Below are 20,561 nucleotides of genomic sequence, written 5' to 3'. Positions count from 1 at the left end.
TATCCCTCACCCCTCTCTTCCTTCTCTTCTGCACTCACCTCTGCAAAATGCTCCTACTTCCACTCTATCATTCAGTCTTTTACTAACGACCCCTGTAAACTTCTCTAACTTCTCCTCCCTCCTTCGCCCTTCCCCTCTCCTGCATCTCGGCTGATGACTGTGCCTCCTTCTCCTCCAAAATCAGACATCCGCAAACTCTTCAGTACATCGCCTCCTTCCCCACCAACCCTCAATCTCAGCTCAATTACCCCCCATCACCCTCTGCAACCTCTACTATTAACCCCTACTCCCTCGACCCCTCCCTCTCTTACTCTCAGCACATCTCTACTCTGGCACGCTCCTGTCACTTCTTCCTCAGCAACATACGCAGAATTCACCCCTTCCTCACCGACTACGCCACACAGCTCCTAGTTCAGGCCCTGGTAACCCCGCTCCGCTCCCCCGCTTCCAGAGCCCGCTCCTTCTCCACCCTTGCCTCTCAGTGGTGGAACAACCTACCCACAGGTATCAGGACTGCTCAGTCCCTGACCACCTTCCAGCGCCTCCTCATGACACTGCTCTTCAGACAGCATCTGTAAACCTCAACTATACTGGACTATGTGGCACCCAATTGTACCAGTACTTGCATCATCTTGTACTTGCACTAAACTGCTCCATACCTTGACGTATTCTACTACTGCTCTTAATTATAACTACTTCCTGTATCTTGTATTTGATTTTAATCTTACAGGTATCCGTATTCACATTTTTTGTAATTGCTCTTATTTTAAATCATTCTCATCCATTTATCGTACTTACTACATGCTCACACTGGACTTTACTCATAAGCAAGTATTTTTTATATAAGTTAACTGCTCTTACTCAAACATGTAATTATCTACTGTATTCTCCATTTTTTGCTCTTATTTGAATTTGACCTTTTTGCTACTGTTTTTATTGTTCTTTACAACTGCTCTTACCTGTGTTGTGATATTCTGTAATGTGATATTCTGACATTTGATACTTTACAATGTGATATTTTGTAACAATTTTTGACCTGGATAAGGGCGTCTGCTAAGAAATAAATAAATCAATAAAAAAAAAAAAAATAATAATAATAATAATAAATTATATCTTTGTAAATGCATATGTATTTGAGGTTTTATTTTTTCCTCAAATTGAGGGTGGTAAATTTGGGCTGCGTCTTAAATTCAAGGGCGTCTTAAATTCAAAGGAATACGGTATTGGTGTTAAAATTTAAAATGTTATAAGCATTTCTTACCTGGGAAGACAGTTTCAATGTACCAGGTCATCACGCCATAAAGAAAAGCATCGAAAAACATGATGTATATGGAGGTAGTGAGGTTATAGTTGTCTTCCTCTATAGGACTGGAGAGGAGATTGTTCCACTGAATCCCAACCCCCTGCTCTTCAAAGAGAGCAAAATACTCACAGCCAAACCCAAACGCCACTGGTGATAACAAACTCTGAAAGAAAACAACGGACAAAAGAAAGATAGACAATTTGTCATTGAACAGTGAAAAAAAAAATCCCCTTTGCAAAAAAATAGTTTAGGTAACAAAATAATAATTACTTACAGCTATGACTTTTACAGTAAAGCCCACGTAATCCTGCCAGGCTACACACAGCACGTAGGGAAGGTAGAGAGTGAAGTAGATGATGCCTCCACAAGCTGCAGCCAGGTTTGCCCTTGAGAAAATCGTGCTTATCAAGAAGCATTGCATTATGGTCACGACAGCAAAGGTGGCGAGAAACATAAAAACTACACTCGGGTCACTATAGGGCAACAGGTTTCCTTTCTGCAGAGAAATAAGACAAAAATACATTAGCAGAAATTCTATTTTCTGATGAACTGAAGCTTTGCTGGAAAAAAAAAAACAACAAAAAAAGCAATTGGTCTGGCAGAAAACTTTGAAAATCTAGACATACCTTGAGTATGAAGACCAATAGTGAGGCACTGATAAGGAGAGGAATCAAGCTGCTAATGAACCAGCTCAGCCATAGCATGCCATTGTCCAGTCCCATAATCCTCATTGTCTCCTTCAGACGGGCTTCCTTCTCATAGACTATGCCTTTGATAATGATAGCCACTGAGTAGATCCAAGCCAATGTCATGAACAGGGGCAGAGAGCGACTCATCACTCGCAAAAACCTGGATATGAAAGAACTACACTTACAAAACAGTTCACCCTTGTCTTTCAACAAAAATAATGCACGTCAAGTGTGTTGGTTTGTAGTCCCCAACGAAGGTGTTTCAGATAATTAACTTATCTGAGTTGCTAAAAGCAAAAAAAAAAAAAATAAAGATTTTTTTAAATTCTGCTATTTTGCATATATATATATATATATATATATATATATATATATATATATATATATATATACACATATATATATATATATATATATATATATATATATATATATATATATATATATATATATATATATATATATATATGATGCAAAAATATGTAAAGCTACACCATTGTTTTTGGCCCTATATGTATAACAAGATTAGTTTCTGCTGAGCATTTAAAAAGATTCCTGCAAAAACACCTGGCACATGAAAATTCTGTTCTTAGTACAATGTTTTAGCCACTTACTTTGGTAACCTGAGATATACCTGCATTGATAGTTTAAATTGTATTAATTAATACTTGTCTACTGTATGATCTTTTAACTTACATGTCATCCACATAACAGGGGTAAGGCATCTGCTGTATATAAATTCCAGTTTTCTTCTCTATGCCTGTAACAGCTCGAATGATGCCCTGTTCGATCACATCCTGAAGGTAAGTAAATCCACCCCAGATATAGCGCATGTCTTCAAAGGGATCTGCCCTAGGACCAGGGTCCCAGTACCTTCAGAAGACAGGTAAAAACAGGGTCAAAAACAGCATATTGATTGAATAATGACAAAAGTAAGGGTTTTGCCTCCCTGGCATGCATGTCAAAAGAATCCATTTGTCACCCATTTAGAATCTCCTTTAAATACAACAGTTGAATAAATGGCCAGTAAAATTATATATAGATGATCTCTTCCCTAACTAAAGATGAAAGTGGTGCATGTGCACAGGTAGTGGCCTACAATACCACGTCCCTTTGTATTATACAGAAATGGGAGTAGAATGATCATACCCATCTTTAATTTTGTTGGTTCTCTCCACACTGTCAATGTCCATTCGGATTTTGTAATCCACATGTGGAGGCAAGTCGCTACTGTTCGATTCCATTCCAGGAAATACAATTCCAGCCCAAAATCTTCTTTCATCAAGCAGCTTCATGGATGTGTTTATTAATCTCTCCTCAGTGGGAGCAGGCTCCAGTTTATCCAAATTCACACACTTTTAAAGAAAAAAAAATAACATTCATTTAAAATGTCTAAAACTAATAAAATCATACTTTTTTTTAGCATATTTTGTAAATGTGTGGTCTCTGAAAATATTTCTTGACTTAGAATAACCATGTGTACGACTTTCAGATCATATATCATTTTTACAGGAATTATTTCAATAGCTCTACATCCTTTAAAACCAACCTTCCCCACTCAAGGCCTAGCACTGTATCTGGCTTAGGTCAACAGCAAAATTGAGTTTTGTAAGGACACACTTATTCCTAACTGACACAAATTAAACTTGGAGACTGAGCAATGGACCCAGCAAAGGTAGGCTTGATGGTTCTCACTGGGCCTGTGCTATTGGATAAATAGAGTATTCTGGTTTCCATGGCTACTAACCCAGTATGGTGTAATATGTCGTTGCTATTGTGTATACCAACCTCCATGAAGCGTGATATAGTTAGAATAGCATGGTCAGTCTCGTTGAAAACATCCCTCCACGTGTAAACTGAACCTCTAGTTTTCTGGGAATCTTCAGAGTGCGTTGATAAGAACCTGGAAATCGCTTTCACAGACCAGCCAGTGCCATTTAACTGTGCATCCAAGAAACTTGAACTTGCATTGTTCTGGAGAAGAGTCTGGATTTGGAAAAAAAAAACATCATATCTTAAAATATAACATTATGAAAAATACATATTTAAAATTAACCGTTCAGTTATCAGTGTTTTAAAAAACTGAAGCTTCAGAAAGTGTGAAGATTTAGAATGACTGGAACTAAAAAGTATTGCAGGTATGTACATCAACATTCCACTAGGGGGGGTAATTTAACCTGCTTCTCCTAATTTCAAGTGACAATTTCCACAAGTGAAACAAGAAGACTGCATATCTATACTTTAGTCAGCCAACCACATCGTACAAATAACCTGTAAACAAACTTTGTTGATGTTATGAAGAGCTCTCAAACTGACACAAGCACGTAACCCAATCTTAACAGTACTATAGGACAAAGCAAGAACTGAGATAGCTGCAGCTGTAGGATTGGTGGATGGTACTAACATTTTGACATTTGTTTTCACAAATTGTATCATAATGGTATTAACCAGTAAAAACATTTTAACCCATTGCAATACCAGAATGTGTGTTAATGTATCAGGGCCTCGGTTCAATATTAGTTTCAAAGCCACTATATTGTCTTTGTTGGTAAAGTGATGGGTGGCTAGGGATTATTTAGGGCAATACAGTGGTATCATATATTGTTTATAACGAAATTTGAAATATACAGTTACCACATTATGTCTTTATGCACATCACTGAAATGTCATTCTTATTATAATATTATGTGTGCGCTATGCCATTGAAGAACACAAACATTAAAGACAAAAACAGTGACACAGAAACAATGTAATGTTTTTCTCTGGCTGTTGATTATGGTGGAGAATTCACAATGAAAGCCAGAATCTTGTTGAGCTTTGTGAATATGTCTGCGTGGGGTCCGAGGGGCTCATTCAGTTCAAGCGCTGCCGCTGGGAGCACAGGAAGAGTCACGCAGCCTGAAGGGCGAAGGTTCACGTCCGGGCTGTGCAAAGAGGCTGAACTTTGCTGGGGACGCTGAAGGTGGCGTCACATTGGCTTTGAAGCTCCTGGGTGGGGGATGGGAAACCGGCACGGGTAGCTTCTCATCGCGCAACAGTAAATATGTATGTGAGCAGTTACAAAAACCAATTATGGTTCTCTGTTTTCCCAGTCAAAGCACTTGACTTACCCGAACAAGATCTATCTCCTGGCTGCTTTCCATGAATTTCCAGATCTTTGGCTTAATCTCATCCCACATGCCGCCAAGATCTCGAAACACACCCAGTTCCTGAAATGTCTTGTTAACCTGGAAAAACAAAAGCGGCTCATTATCCCATTCCAGGCCCACAGAAACTTCAAAAGCTTTTATTTATAAATGTAATGTTCATTTAAAACCCCCATCTTACTAATGTGATCCTCGGTAACTGTGTGACCAAGTAATTCAAGTGCAGTTTTATAAGGCAGTAAAAGTTTAAACCTTTAAAACAGTAAACACATATAAAAACCTCAAACAATATAGTATTTTATTTAATGTTTAACTGAAAATGTCCAGTCTTATGGATCTCACATTCCTTTTCACATTATTTACAAAAGTTATTTAATAATTGATAGTATCCTGATGCATTGTAAATCACTGTAATTAAGCTGTGTGTCGAAAAATGTAAACTGACAAAATTACAAAAGTAAAATCTAAACATATATAAACACTAAATCATGTTGACTTTTTCACTGAAAACGTTTTTTTACAACATACATTGTCCTCTTGTATCTTACTATTTAAGCATCTAAAAACTATTGTTGTATGTTGTAAAAAACACATGAAAGGTTAGACCAAACCAGCAGATAGCGCTGTGCTCTACTTGAAACAACTAAACAGCTTGACTTCCTGTTGTGGAGTGGTGCCCATGGAAAACTGAAAGATAAGCTTTTTAAAAAATAAAAAAAGTCCTACAACCTTATGTTATGGATTTTTAAATATTTGGGTGATTAAGATATTGATTGTATATACTATATTTTGTATAGCTACTAAATTTGAGTAGATATGCGTAAATACAGATGTATTTCTAAACATACACTGTACACATATGCCTTGTAAGGCTTACAACATCTAATATAAATGAGTAATCCATCTCCTCTTTGTAGGTAGCAAATAGGATGGCTGATATAAAACCCTCTATGTTTTATGGATGTAAACAAACCGCCTGTATTCCTCCAGATAGTAGTGATCAGGAAAGTGAGGAAAATAGCTCTGCTGTTGAAACCAGTGCATAGCGATAGTGAAGTCAGTTTCTTCTAACAATGTATTATTATTAGCATTATTATTATTGGTGCTAATACTTTATTTGTAGTAGTTACAACTACTACTAGTAATAATAATACAAATAATAATGCACCACTAATACTAAATATTAATAGTAATAATTTGGTAATAGTACTTATGATATGTGTATTTTCTCCAGCTTTAAAAGTAACATCCAGTTTATTTATTTAATTACAGATTCTAATATATGTGATGGCAGTTAGAATGAAGGCATCAGCCCTGAAGGTAAGCATGTACTCAAGTCTCCTTGAAATGACAATGAACAACCTTTCACATTCACAGGTCTTACAGCAAGAGAAATGTGTGAAATGGCAAGTGAACAGGTCTATACACTTTCAGAGCACTTGTGGAATCATATCCAGAAACACATGTATGTTTAAAAATACATGCTCATATTCTGATAATAAAAAAAACCATATAAAAAATATAACGCCAGATTAATATTTTTGAGACCTAAATCAATAAACATTAATGTTGTAAAAAAATGTTCCGTTATATTTTTTATGTTGTGTAACCACAGATGTTAAATGGCAAACATTAGAAGGGTTGAATGTATAATCTACTAAAAGTACTTCTATAGCCTTGGTTTTATACTGTACATTTTACCAAAAAAGCAGTCCCACAAAAGCTGTAATTTGCGATTACCTCGTGAATGATTCTTTGTGTGGCTGGAGTATCTGGAGTGTAGAGAATTTTACCAATGAGCAGAGGCTTCAGTGCTCTCCAGATCATTCTAGATATTGGACTGGATTCTAAATTGTTCATCATATTATTGCAGTAGGGAGCTAGAGGAAAACAATTTATAAAATCGGGTTACAGTTATGTTTCTTCTGTTGTCTCTAAATGTGAGGTACAGGGGCTAACACATGCATTCATCAGTATAACACTGAAATGTTTGCTTGACTTAGTCTCTACTTTAGCACTGATTGTGCATTTGAAGTTGTGGATAAGGTAGAGGGGGCTGGAAAAACCTGCATTCTGTTATGGTTAAATGGGCTGTCCCTCATTGGATGGATTCATTTATTAGGCACTTCACTGCTGAAAACCAGTTACAGTCACAATGAACTAGGTTGTTTAGTTTTTCAGACTGGGAAATCAATTCATCTTAACACAGCACTATACATTCGCTCCCTGTGCAGCAGGTATTCGAATCCAAATCTTTGAACACTGCAGACCTGTATTCAGGTCTAGAAAAGAGAACTCTGTTCAAAACTAGTAAGATAATCAAATACATTCTAATATAATATTGTGACGTTATGTCTTAATACATTTAAATACAGAGTGCATTGGATACTGTACTTACTGGTTGAGTTGTCATAAAAAGAAGTCTCATCTTCTGTGCTGTTTCCCCCAAACAGTGCTTTGTAGTTGTTGTCCTCGTACCAGTTCATTGACTTGATCTTGAGTCCGCCTCCTTCTGGGTGACCGCAGACAATCCTGGACACAGCCTGGTACATCTGGCTTGGAGATCCACTGGCGTTCTCGGTCAGGAATAGGATCTCATTTCTCATGTCATTCCAGCTCTTCATGCTGGACAGCTACAAAGAGACCGACAGTAAAACAGTAAGGGTCTGCTAATGAGATGGAAGCAATAATAATGGTTGGAAACCCCACAAACTGTTCTCCTAAACGCTATGTGTTTGGAGACTGCAGACCTTCCGTCATTCCTGTGCCAAACTGTGTCAAATTCACATATGTACTTTTTTTTCCTAAATACATTACTTTTCATGTATGGATGTTTGTTCAAAATTCAAAAGAATACTCTAATATTCTTTCATTTAAATGAGCTGGGAAATGTATAATTAGTACCATGTCACAGTAAATAAATGCAGCATGAGTAAAATAAACCAAATACTCCATCAAATGACTAAAGCAAAAAATTAATGTATGCATTGTTTTCCTTTGCATTACATCTGCTTGATAGTCAAATTTATAAATTATATTTCAGGAATGAATATGAACATGGATATCTGTCACCAAATTTTAAGCAGTTATTTGAATATTGCCCTGCATTATTATAAATAGGTTGTATATAAGTTCCTCACTGACAATTAGAACATGTGCTTATTTTACAGTTTCACAATCTATGACTTCACATATTTTCATAAAAAACTTTTCCCACAAAACTAAATATATAACAAGTAAACACTGAAAATATTAGCCGTGTAGGTTTTCCTGTAAAATTAATAGAGAAACAAAAACACCATTTGAAAACAAAATGTAATCCCCAGTTGAAATTACCTTTAGGGAACGTAAATAAAGAAACTGTAAACAAACTGGTCAACAACGTTTTCTAGCTAACAAGGAAAAATCTAGTAAAAACACACACCAAGGAATCTGCCTTTTAAAGTAAACATGACAGTGATTGTCTTTAGTGAATTTTTTTAGTGAACACATATTTAAAGAGAGAAATGAGTAACTATTCGGTACATGAGTAGCTATTTCCTTGACCTGCTCACAGATTTTAATGAATTCTGGAACCATGCTTTCTATGACTATAATCCTCCTCTTAGCATTGTGCAAGATCTTACAGTAGGCAAGTACGTACACTGAGCTGCCTCTGCCCCACAGTGAACTGATCTACTAATTCTCATCACAATCTATGCTTGCATAGAAAAACATCTGCTAGAACAAAAAGTTACTATCGGTCATGTTACAAATAAGGGATGTTGTTTATACTGGTGTGCCTCAGAATGATCCTTCTGCAACTGTTGCCCAAAAATGCATATTGCTAAGCACTGGGAATTAGTCAGCGGATTAGCAATTTTACTGTCACATGGTATCAATTATGTTTAAAACTAGACAAGAGCAGCAGTGATGTAAGAGGAAGCCACTGTAACATGACACCCAGGCGCATTCTCATGCAAGCCTACTTTTTTTTATTAAAGCTTTTTGTTAAAACTGTATTTTATTATTTGTTCTAATGCAACGGGTTCCGAATCAGGAGGTTTTTCTTTTCTTTTTTTTTTTAAACAGTGTTTTTCAGTCTTGTCTCAACAACAAAAGATGTAACAATGCTTGTTAAAGTCATCTGAGATGAGGAATAACCTGAAGTGCCCTCCCTCCCACAGTAACTGAAAGGTTACTTTAGTTCATTGCTGAAGCACACAGTGAGGCTTATTTTTAGACAGGCGAACAGAGCAAGGAAAACACAGGGGTCTTTGACATAAAGATCCCCTTTTCAAGACTGTGCTGTCTAGTCAACAGCTGCTCAATGTAAATAAAGTCACTTTTACAAATGGACGGATACATACTGTGCATGGTAACATGTTGAGCACATGCAATGCATTTACATCTTTCTAAGTTGCATACATAAGCCTTCCACCACTAGCTACATACAAGTTCTTGTTTATTGTGTGCAGCCCTTATTGGTTGTACTTTCATGTACTAAGTAACTGACTAGAGCCACCAGAACTTGTTGCACTCCTGACCAGAGTCTGCTTGAAATGTTTTTTCTGGCAACTTCTGCTATAAACTCATTGTCCTCTGGTTTAGCACGAACAAGCCAAGTGTAAGACCCAGTGCTTTTCTGTATTCCCTTGCTGGAACCAAGAAACAATGCCAGTGAGGATTGCCAGTGATCTCCCACTGTGGACACGCATTACACAGTACTCCATGTCCAAAATCCACCGCATGCAGAACAGCCTAAACATGCTCAAGCTTCACCAACACCAGATGGGTTTTCCTAAGCTACTTCAGCCACTTCAGCCTTTCAAGTATCGGCACAGACGTAGCTGTTTACCATGTCCTACACTCATCTCTTCAGCCAAAGAAGTAAGCACAGTAAAGTAAGACATTACCATAATGAAAAAAAGTAATGCAGCGTGAGTTTTGTACTAAAGCAAGGTCAGCTGTTGCAGCAGGAAGGTTACTCCAACTTGATGGAGCAAAATAAACACTTTCCAATGGACTTCCTAACAGATGGAGTCCAGAAATGAAGTCTACTGTAATGAATAATTTATTTTAACATTGTAATACTGGTCAGGTAGGCTGGCATTTAACTTTGTACAAACTTAAAGAAGACGTCAGGCGAATTGATCTATGTTTGAAAAGGTAGTGTTATCTCGTTATTTACTAATTAAGTAGCTTAGGTCACTTTTTATGTTGCATATATATTTTGTTGATTTTTGAAAATATGTTTTTTTTGTTAAAGTGTCATATTTATCTTTAAGGCAGTATGGTGGTAACCGGCATTAGCATCTTTGGTTAGTGATAAATTATTAATTTTGTAGGCCAATGGGGAAGGGCTGGGGGGGGTGGGTTTACCTCAACTACCAGGGATCCCAGACTCTGCAAGAGGTTTTCTGTGGCTTCCGATACCAGCTGGATGGAATGAGGGTCTGACTTCACTTTTTTCTGCAAGAAGTGGAAAAGAAGCATGTCAATTCAAAAGAAGAAACTTTACAAGTCGGGCATCAACACTTACTAAATGGAAGATATAAAAATGTACAACCCGATTCTTTAAATGTCTGTAGTAGTTGTAGAAAAGTGTAGTTTTTAAACTGCAAAATGCTTACAAAGACATGCTAAGTGGAACCTTCTGGGGTGGGAGGTCAAGGTAATCCAATACTAGTCAAAACACCAGATGAACAATGTCTGTGTTTTAACAAAACTTTCAAAACTTCATCCTTGAAGGACAGATCATTGTACTATTTTTCTTACTAAGTTAATCTAGAATTCCATTCTTAAAGAAAAATTAAATCTATCCTTGAACCAACATGACTTCAGAAAACAAAAGAGGCATTCATTTTATGTACTGTAGTTGTTATGTGGCCTTTGGAATTGGTTGCATAAAGCTTTGACTAAAGCGTTTCAATTCATTTTGATGGTGTATCCTACATAAAGCAATGTTCAATACACTGACAGCAAAACATCATAAAATCCTATCAAATTCACTATCCGTTCTGGTTATTTCTGCTACATATACATATATATATATATAGCTAGTAAATGTCTTTAAATGCTTTAAATGGGAACTACAAAAATAAATCATACATACATTACTAAACAGTATAACTTAAAATAACAGTAAGTTAACATTTAAACACCTTGTAAAGTCTCTTCTTTGTGTGGTTTTCTTCAGGGTTTTGAGAATTCTTTAAAATGGCTAATGCATTACAACTCTTTAATAACTCCAACTGTGACAACAGTGTGCAACAGCGTTGCAGAGAAAAAAGCCCTGCCATCAACAAAGTTCTGACTGAAGGACACCCTCTTAGTTATAGTGGGTGACACAATAGGAGGAGCATTTTATTTGCAACACAATCTCAGTGTAGTTATTTAGTTAAAACAAACTAGCCCAAGTGGGGAATTCCTACATTCTGAGACCCAAGGATGTGTTTAAACTTGTTAAAAATGAATGATAAGAAGCAACCAAAAAAACCAAACAGTATTACTGGGAGAAAGCTGCAAGCCTATCTATCATATGTTATGCACACGTAAGCTGAAATAGATAAAGAAAGCTTTTTTGAAAGCTTAAGTCTAAATATGAGCAATTACCTTAATGCACAATGGCACAGCAACTGAATCTGTGTTGAATACAGGAGGATCATAAAGTCACTGATATACTAGTAACATGATACCATATTCATACCCAAGTCTGCTGGGTTGCCACTGCTGGTAAAGCTCGGAGTTTCTGTTGGCATTTCATGTGTTTCTTTAGGATGTTATTGTAGTATTATTCACCCTTTTCTGTAAGGACATTGTAAACTAATTTTATCTGTCAGCTTCTTGTAGTCCTCTTTACTTACCCGTATGGGTTTTACAAAATCAAGGTTTGAAAGAAAAAGTCTTTCTGCGCGATTCAGCCATTCTTTAGATGATGTGCAGATAATGTGTTCAGAGACTGAAGACACTCTGCTATCAGATATGGTGACAAAGTCTTCCAATTTTGTTACATTGCAGAGGTCTTTCAGACGCACACCAAAGCCTCTTGTAAGCACCTGAAAAATACAACACATAAGTAAACGAGAGCTGTGTGTGTGTGTCTATATATATATATATATATATATATATATATATATATATATATATAAAATTTTAGAGAGAGAGAGAGAGAGAGAGAGAGAGAGATACTAAGTGTAACTAACCTTCACTTTTGATTGGAAGAGAAAAGAGGATAACACTGGCCTATTGTGAAAATACCACTAGGGTGTTTCCACATATTTTTGATAAAATGAATGTTATGTACTTCTACACTTACACAGTTCACACACATATTTAGTAGCAATAATAATAATAATAATAATAATAATAATAATACTTTGCTTTTACCTTTTCCAGGTTTACATCGGCATCCAATATTTCTTTCACTGCAAACTCCGGGAATGAAGCATTTTCCCGAAGAAATGTTGACAAGGTCTCATTTTCAATGAGAAAATCTTTCAGTTTAAATCCTATTGAAAATAAAAAGAAAATATGTATCTGTGCTATGAAAAAGAAAATAGCAGAAATGAATATGTGCCAATAGTTTTTATTTTGATCTATTTATTGAGGGGTGAAGAATAATACAACACAATAACTTACAATGCAATAACTTCTGCAGCACTTTTCAAAAGTGTATTACAATCAATAGAGCAAATAGGCTTTTTAAAGTGACATATCAGGCTATGATATAACTTCCATCATTAATACCTACTCCTTTACAGTTAGCTAAAATGATTAAAAGAGCCAACTACATGTTACATCATACAAATAAATTAAACTACTGCATGGCCTAAATGATGAAACATTATTTAAAGACCACAGCTGCAGAAACAGCAATATTAAAGACACATATAATAGGATAATAAACAGATAAATACAATAATATGACAATGCAGACAGCATTATCTGTATGTATCCTCATAACAAAGACTTCTCGTTGTAGAAAGAAGTTCCTTTCACTGTAACATTTACAGAGAATGCTATGTTGGAGGATTCCAGGCAATTAATCATAAGATTCACTGCGAGTCTTTTGTTCAGCCTTTGGCAGAACATTCTGGCGTGCTAACAGTCCTGATTGAAAAAGCAACACTACACCATGGCTTTGTACACCCGGGTTACTATCGGTCACTGCTCTCCAGCCTACTTTGGCAGGATTGCATTTCAGACTGGCTGCTAAGCTTCTTCTCAACAGCCATCACACACACATAGTGTACATGGTCTTGACTTGGAATGCAAAATACCAAAGACCTCAATAGCACTCACAGTCAGAAGCCATTTACTGTACTCAAATCTCTCTTTAAACACTGAAGTATATAGTTTCAGTGTACTGCTATGCATCTGTAGAGTCTCTCTGATTACTGAAAGTGACAACCGTTTTCCATGCCTCCAGTCATAGCACACATACAGCAGCTAACCCCTGCAGAGTTTACAAGAAAAAATGACTTTCCTTTGCTGTATTTGTGGTTAATATAACAGCAATTTGTTTTTCAACATACTGGTATTTCCCATAGTATTTTTTTTTTTTATTCACACACCATAGGTAAATAAACTTCCTTCAACTTTTACTTGTGAATTTTCACCACAAGAAAGATTTTTATTTCAAACATTGCAGTGTGTCCAGTTCATATTCCGTCCCGCAACGATTCTTGTGCTCTGGTTGAAATGAGCACAGTATTGCAGGAGAGAGTATCGTCTCAATACACAGCAATCTTCAGAAAGAATTTTCTTTTCTCTCCTGGTGAACGCTCCACAGTAAATGTTGAAAAATGTGTTGCCCAGTTTATTTATGACTAGAGGTCTATCTAAAATCGCGATTTCGTGGAAATCGGGAAATTGAGGGGTTATCACAAAACTCACCTCTTTTAGGACCCAATGCATACCGGACAAGTATGGAGAGAAAAAAGAAACCTTGTTTAAATGAAATACTGCACACTGCAAGTGACGCAAACTACGTATCTTCCTTCTGTAGATAGTTTTCTTTTTTTATTCCTTCGCCTTCCTGTGTGCCCTTGACACATTTAAAAAAAAATACTGCAAAGTGGTTAACGTTCGTAATCAGTGCGTCAGTATTGGCTTTTCTGTGACCTGTACTGTACTGTAGGAGGTTGGACAAAGCCAGTGCTGCATTGTTTTGATTTAACTTGCTAAATCTAGTTTTCAGCATTGGATGTAAAATACCAGAAATGAACAACAAAGCAAAAAAAAAAGCAAAGTATATTTCAAGATATTCCCCAAAGAAACTATACATGCAAATGGAGGTAATTGTTTTGCACATCTTGTAAGTGTCTTTGGAGAAAATACGATTGATCGCTCTTTAGCATCAGAATCACACATTAAACGAAAGGCTACTACAGAGGCTGCTGGGCAGAACGTAAAATAAACAGCTTTCAGAAAACAAACTGGAAAGTCAGCCCAGACAAAAAGTATTCCTGTCAGTTGTAGCCAAGTTAAATCAGCATAGAGATACGATCCAGCATAGCCACCTCGCTTCAGATAACCTGCTGCTTACTTTTTAAATGCAGTTAGAACTTTAGACCGGAATAGGCACGTTTTCTTTGACTTGGTACTGATAAAATAAATTCCTGGATGGGACAAATAACATGACAATGAACGTGCTGCATATATTGCCTTCATTAAAGTATGCCAGATGCCCTTGGGTAACCAAGTTTTTAGACTGTTTCTAATCAATGTACACATCTGTATAAATTGGCAAAGCTTTGCCTTACACTTCCAACCAATTCAGTGGATGCAGGCGTGCAGTCTCAATGTATGGGCAAGTCCACACCAGACAGAGAATGTCGGCAGCAACTGCAGGGGGATGTTGCATGCTTGCCTTTAACAAATGACAGCACTCTGTTTTAGTAAGGAAGCAAGTACCACTGCTTTTAGGCTTTTATTTTGCTCTGAAATATTGTCTACTTAGGTTTATTTCATGTTTAAACAGGTCCGCGAAATGTCTGTGAAATCCTAATTTTTTGTTCCATAACCCTCACGCGAAAAATACATACATTTACTGCGATTTAAGTAGACCCCCATTATGTGCGATTAAATTGTTAAAGAATCAGCATTATATTTAAAAATGCTGTGATATGGGCAACATGGGACACGGCAAAGATAACGTAATGAGAGTAATGAGATAGTACGTGCCCGCTGTGACATCAGCACATCAGCTGTGATTCATATGAAGTTTTTTTTTTTTTAATTTTCACTTCTCCACTTCATAAGCTTGCTCTTCCTTCTTGTAGTGTACCTCAGCATAGATTAGCAGAACACAAACTCAATCTATTATACTGTTTTTATAAATTGTCAACTAGGAAGTTACATTTAGCACTTTATGGTAGTTGACAGATGGAACTTTCTTCTGATTTTTGATTTGCCAGTATCTTTGAAAAACATTATCATTAATAATCACTGTAACAAATCAATGTCAAAAACATATGTTCCACCCCCACAACTGTAAATTCATCAGTATCGTGTAAATATATGTACATGTTATATGTGACAAATACGCGTTCATTAATGCTGCGATTGGAATACTGTCAATATTATGTTCTAAAGCCAAGTTTAATCACTGTATCACAGCCCTGCTATGGTTTACCAATCTGTATTCCTATCATCCTGATACCAAAAGGTATGTCAAAATAAGACAATTTCACAAATCTGCAGTATCACAGTGTTTGCAGTAGTTTGTTTTAGTCAGATTGGAAAGCAAGGACGTGGACTTTGAGGTTTAGCAGACTGCTTTAACAAGTGCTGTTGTTACAATGTCAGACTTCAACCCTAAACTTACACAAAAGCCTGATTCACATGGGACTAAAAATCACCACATGAACAGGTGGTTTCAGAATTTTTACGTCGTCTCTGAAATATAGTCCCATGTGAACCATCCATTTCTGTTTATCCCAGATAAGGTGCTCAAATTTTCACTGAACATTGGGGCCTTCGGTAAAATGTCAAACTCAGGCGTCCTGTGTCTTTTAACTCCTATGTGAATCAACCAATTCAGAGTTACACGCTACAATTGATACAGCACTTCTGGGGTATTCACCTCAAGGTAACACCAGACTTTACAATAAATCATAATATAATATTAAAATTGGTACGATCTGTCCCGGGATTCTACAGTTCAGTAAAATGCAATGATTGGGCATAACCAAATTGGGGATCAGAGAAAAAAAAAAAAAAGGCAACCTTAAAAAATGGATCATTTGAAGGGTGCATTTGAAGGTATGGCTGGAAATGGTTAATCTAGCAAAAGTCTACTGGAAGCCATAACAGTAGTACAGTATTTCAAGTTAGATTTCGAAATGTCATTTTTTAAAAATGTTGTCAGTTTCTCGTTAAGTATATGAAACCACTACTACTAAGCGGTACTTAACTCAATATGTTAACTTAACATTATTCAGCAGGTTTCATTCGACTTTATGACGCAAAATTAGTTAACTCTATAGGGTGATGCAAAACTTTCGGCCATTCTGATATAATATAGTACAAGCTGAAAGGTGCAAAAACTTGACAATTCAACTTGGGTTCCTTGAAAACAACACTGTCTATTCAGCATGTTAAAGGCAATACCCAGCCCTAGGCAGAAATGGTATATTAACCTGTTAAACAGTCATCCTGTTTTGTTTTTTTAATATTTTATCAAGATAAATATATAATTTGATCAGGTCCCTTTATTTAAATAAATGTCTGTCTAAAGGATGCATGTGACAAGGGCAAAGTGGAAACCAAACTACCCTCCTTCCTACAGTGAAGCAGACTCCTCAAGCGGCCAGACACACATACAGAATATTTATATATGCCGAGGCTATATTGCAAAACCCTCAATTAGTTGTGCAGATAAAATATGCATAGGCCTATATCTTTCTCTGCTGCTCCGTTGAGATTTAGTACTCTTTCAGTTTTATATTGTAAATACCGGTATACATGTTTAAGTATCATTTTATCAATTCAAAACTATACTGAAATTTGGGTCTGACAGGGTCTGTGATAATACCTATATACGTTAAATGTTGTACTGTACTCAACTTGTTCACAGTCTCATAAAGATAACCATAAAATAAATAAAATAGGAAAATGACAATGTAAAGAGTAGACATTAGACAGTAGACATGACAATAACATTCCTGCAACCTTAACTTGGACCTAAAATCCTAATACAACCCAAATAAGCCGGCAGTCAACTGCAGTATCCTGTTATGCTCACTAATGGGTGTGCCTGAATGTTTTCCTGTAATTTGTCCCTGTTCTAAAAATTCCCTGAACAAGCTTCTGTGACCTGTGTCTGCCTGATAACTGAGGTTCCAAGTCAAACAGCAAAGAATAGTGGAACTATTCAAAAGACACACAATAAGCAGCATGCAAAAAAATTTGTTGTTTTCCCTTTCACTAACTGCATGCTGTGTTACTGTTTGCATACCAAACTCTTTCACAGTCTAGCCTTTTGTGCCTTTAGCTGAAAGTCAAAATGTTAAATTTGAACTCTGCAAACTTGCAGCAAACAGCCTGGTTAAGCACATATTCCTAAGCATTCTGTGACAACTAACTTTACAGCTGTTTTTCCCTGTGCTTTGTCTACTGGACTTAGTTTTCATTACTTTTACTATTGAGCACTGCAGTTACCTGAGCTTGTGTTCTGCATGTGCTTCAGTGCTTTAATAAGACTTCGGAATCCACCAAGGCTTTTGTCATTCTGACTGTACAGTAGGATCTTCTTTGCATCAGAAAAAAGGCGTGAGATGCTGTGGGGAAAATAAATAAATGATACAAACATATGTGACAAATTCGAATAATGTAGGAGTCAGAATCTATTATTACACAATAACGTATGTCTTGAGTTGGTTTTGAGCATTAATGAACTATCAGCCCAAAACCTACCAGGACACCAGTAGGATTTTGTTTCCATCGCAACAGAGAATATAAGAGGACATAATGCATTATCTAACCACGCTGTAGCAGTTCAGGTACAGGCTTAGGTAAATGGAGTAATGCTGCATTGTTGTAATGAGACAAAATGTGTAGAAAATAAACTGATGAATGTGGTACAGTGGGCATATTTGGGAAGATTGGAAGAACTAGATTGCAAGGTTGTATGCATTAATTTGGCAATAGCAATGTAAATCAGATCCAGGCCACATAGAGAATTGTGGGAGTCTGGAACCAACTCCTTAGTAATGTTGTTGAAGCTAACACCCTGGGATCCTTCAAGAAGCTGCTTGATGAGGTCCTGGAAACAATAAGCTACTAACAACCAAACAAGCAAGATGGGCCAAATGGCCTCCTCTTGTTTGTCAACTTTCTTTTGTGCTGATGTTCTTATATCTGTACATAACAGCAGTTACTGACACACTGCTCAAGTGATGTTAAAGAAGGTCACTTTCAATCTTGTCTCTTCAAATAGTGCAGAATGTGGACTGATTCCATAAATCTGTATTTACCAAGAAAAAAACAACAAAAACATTTTAACCATGAAACCTAGTGTCACCATGAAAAGTCAAGAAACACCATGCATTTGGAACCAGTGTTGCATAGTGGTCCTGGTACTATAGCACTAACATAATGGTATGTGTACTCATTCATTCCATTGTAATAGCAGTGGTATTCCTCTAATGTCATTCTATTGTAATAGCAGTGGTATTCCTCTAATGTCATTCTATTGTAATAGCAGTGGTATTCCTCTAATGTCATTCTATTGTAATAGCAGCAGTATTCCTCTAATGTCATTCTATTGTAATAGCAGTGGTATTCCTCTAATATCATTCTATTGTAATAGCAGTGGTATTCCTCTAATGTCATTCTATTGTAATAGCAGTGGTATTCCTCTAATGTCATTCTATTGTAATAGCAGTGGTATTCCTCTAATGTCATTCTATTGTAATAGCAGTGGTATTCCTCTAATGTCATTCTATTGTAATAGCAGTGGCATTCCTCTAATGTCATTCTATTGTAATAGCAGTGGTATTCCACTAATGTCATTGCTCTGGCTGTGCAGTAACCACAAAGTGGCAAAAGAGAGTACAACAAACAGAAATGTGCCACAAAAAGAAAGAGGGTACAGTTTTCTTTTTATTATTTGTAAAATTTTTACTATATTGTTGGGTCTTTGGTAACCGACTTCTATGAGTTTTCAACCACATTCAAACTTTGACTTACATTGATTCATTGAAGTTTCCTACAACTCCTGGCGATTCACCTGGTGTTGGGTAACGAAAGCATGGATTGTTAGCATTGCAGATGATACCCTGAACCCATGGCAAAGTCCCCGCTGAAGGCAAGGCCTTGTTAGGAAAGTGACCTGCAAAACACAAAGAACTCTATTATTTACAATTACTATAGTGAAGAGAAGTGAAAGGCAGTATTTTTAGTTAAATGCGGAAAGGCTGTTTAGAGCACTGTGCAAGAAACATTCAAAGAATTTCATCACTGCTTTAGGTTTTAAACAAGAAAAGCCCCATCATGATAAACGTACTTTAGTTCATTCTGTCAGGCTTCAGGGTTCAAGGCAATACAATGTAATGAGCTGCGTCTAATACAACTTCTCCTGCATAAAGGGTTGCACTTTCTTTAAGCAAACTAGCTGATGAAAATAGATAAGGGAGGCAATTAGTTTATAAAAGCTGTTTTATCTGGTATGGCCAAAGATTTTTCAACTCAGTAATTTAGGGTTGCTTTCTTATTTGATATGCAGTTCTAAATAACTGGTATCAGGATAGATAGCCACAATATACACTAACATGGTTATGAGTCTGTGTTTGTTGTGGTGAGGGTGGGGTGCTGGGCAGAGGTAAAAGTAAAACCACAAGCAATACTTGCTTTCTATTTCTGCAATCTATAATCACTTTCACATGTAAATGGATTGACGCCACCCGCCTCATGGAAAAATAAAGGTTTATGTTTTTTTTAAATGTATAATTCATCTTTTTTTTTTTACTACTAGTCTACCCAAACAGTGTATCAAAATGTATTTGTGAGTGTGTTCTCCTATATTATGCATATTATGAAGTAAAATAAACCTATTGATATGGTATAACTCACTAAAAGGTAATCTTTTTTTTTTTAATGCAGTGTTATAATGTAATTTTATACTAAAACAAATGATCTGGTGTTTACAACATTCTGGCCTACAGACTTTTCTCAGAAATTCGATCTCTGAATGGAAGTCTGCAGCAGTGAAGCCCCAACCTTCTCCTGCCCTTATAATTTGCTTGCCACAATGTCACCCTTTAAGCCAAAATAGGAATCTCACAATATTGATAGATCAATAAGCACAACCTCTTATCAGAACTAATTGGGAGTAGGTTTTGTTCAGATAATCAAATTGTTTTGATAATCGAACTACAACTGTGAAATGTCTTTCTCAATCTATAAACCTAAAAGATATATAGAACAACAAATGTACCT

The 20,561-nt window shown here is 36.4% G+C and overlaps 1 protein-coding gene across 1 annotated transcript in view; it reads right to left on the bottom strand.

The window, feature by feature from the left end:
- LOC121294859 (phospholipid-transporting ATPase ABCA1-like) overlaps window positions 1-20,561 on the bottom strand; it is a 48,421-nt gene that overhangs the window by 22,377 nt on the left and 5,483 nt on the right. The window contains exons 4-17 of the mRNA XM_041219006.1: window positions 19,314-19,455; window positions 17,784-17,902; window positions 12,507-12,628; window positions 11,984-12,175; window positions 10,500-10,589; window positions 7,537-7,771; window positions 6,879-7,018; window positions 5,103-5,219; window positions 3,781-3,978; window positions 3,142-3,347; window positions 2,689-2,865; window positions 1,930-2,152; window positions 1,578-1,799; window positions 1,262-1,466 (exon numbers count right to left, since the gene is read on the bottom strand). Of these exons, the coding sequence (XP_041074940.1) occupies window positions 1,262-1,466; window positions 1,578-1,799; window positions 1,930-2,152; window positions 2,689-2,865; window positions 3,142-3,347; window positions 3,781-3,978; window positions 5,103-5,219; window positions 6,879-7,018; window positions 7,537-7,771; window positions 10,500-10,589; window positions 11,984-12,175; window positions 12,507-12,628; window positions 17,784-17,902; window positions 19,314-19,455 (2,388 nt within the window). The remainder of the gene's footprint in view (window positions 1-1,261; window positions 1,467-1,577; window positions 1,800-1,929; window positions 2,153-2,688; window positions 2,866-3,141; window positions 3,348-3,780; window positions 3,979-5,102; window positions 5,220-6,878; window positions 7,019-7,536; window positions 7,772-10,499; window positions 10,590-11,983; window positions 12,176-12,506; window positions 12,629-17,783; window positions 17,903-19,313; window positions 19,456-20,561) is intronic.

Source organism: Polyodon spathula, chromosome 2 (genome assembly GCF_017654505.1).
Source record: "Polyodon spathula isolate WHYD16114869_AA chromosome 2, ASM1765450v1, whole genome shotgun sequence".
Taxonomy (NCBI): Eukaryota; Metazoa; Chordata; class Actinopteri; order Acipenseriformes; family Polyodontidae; genus Polyodon; species Polyodon spathula.
Note: the sequence above shows the minus strand (reverse complement) of the source record. Positions and strands in the feature narration are given on the sequence as shown.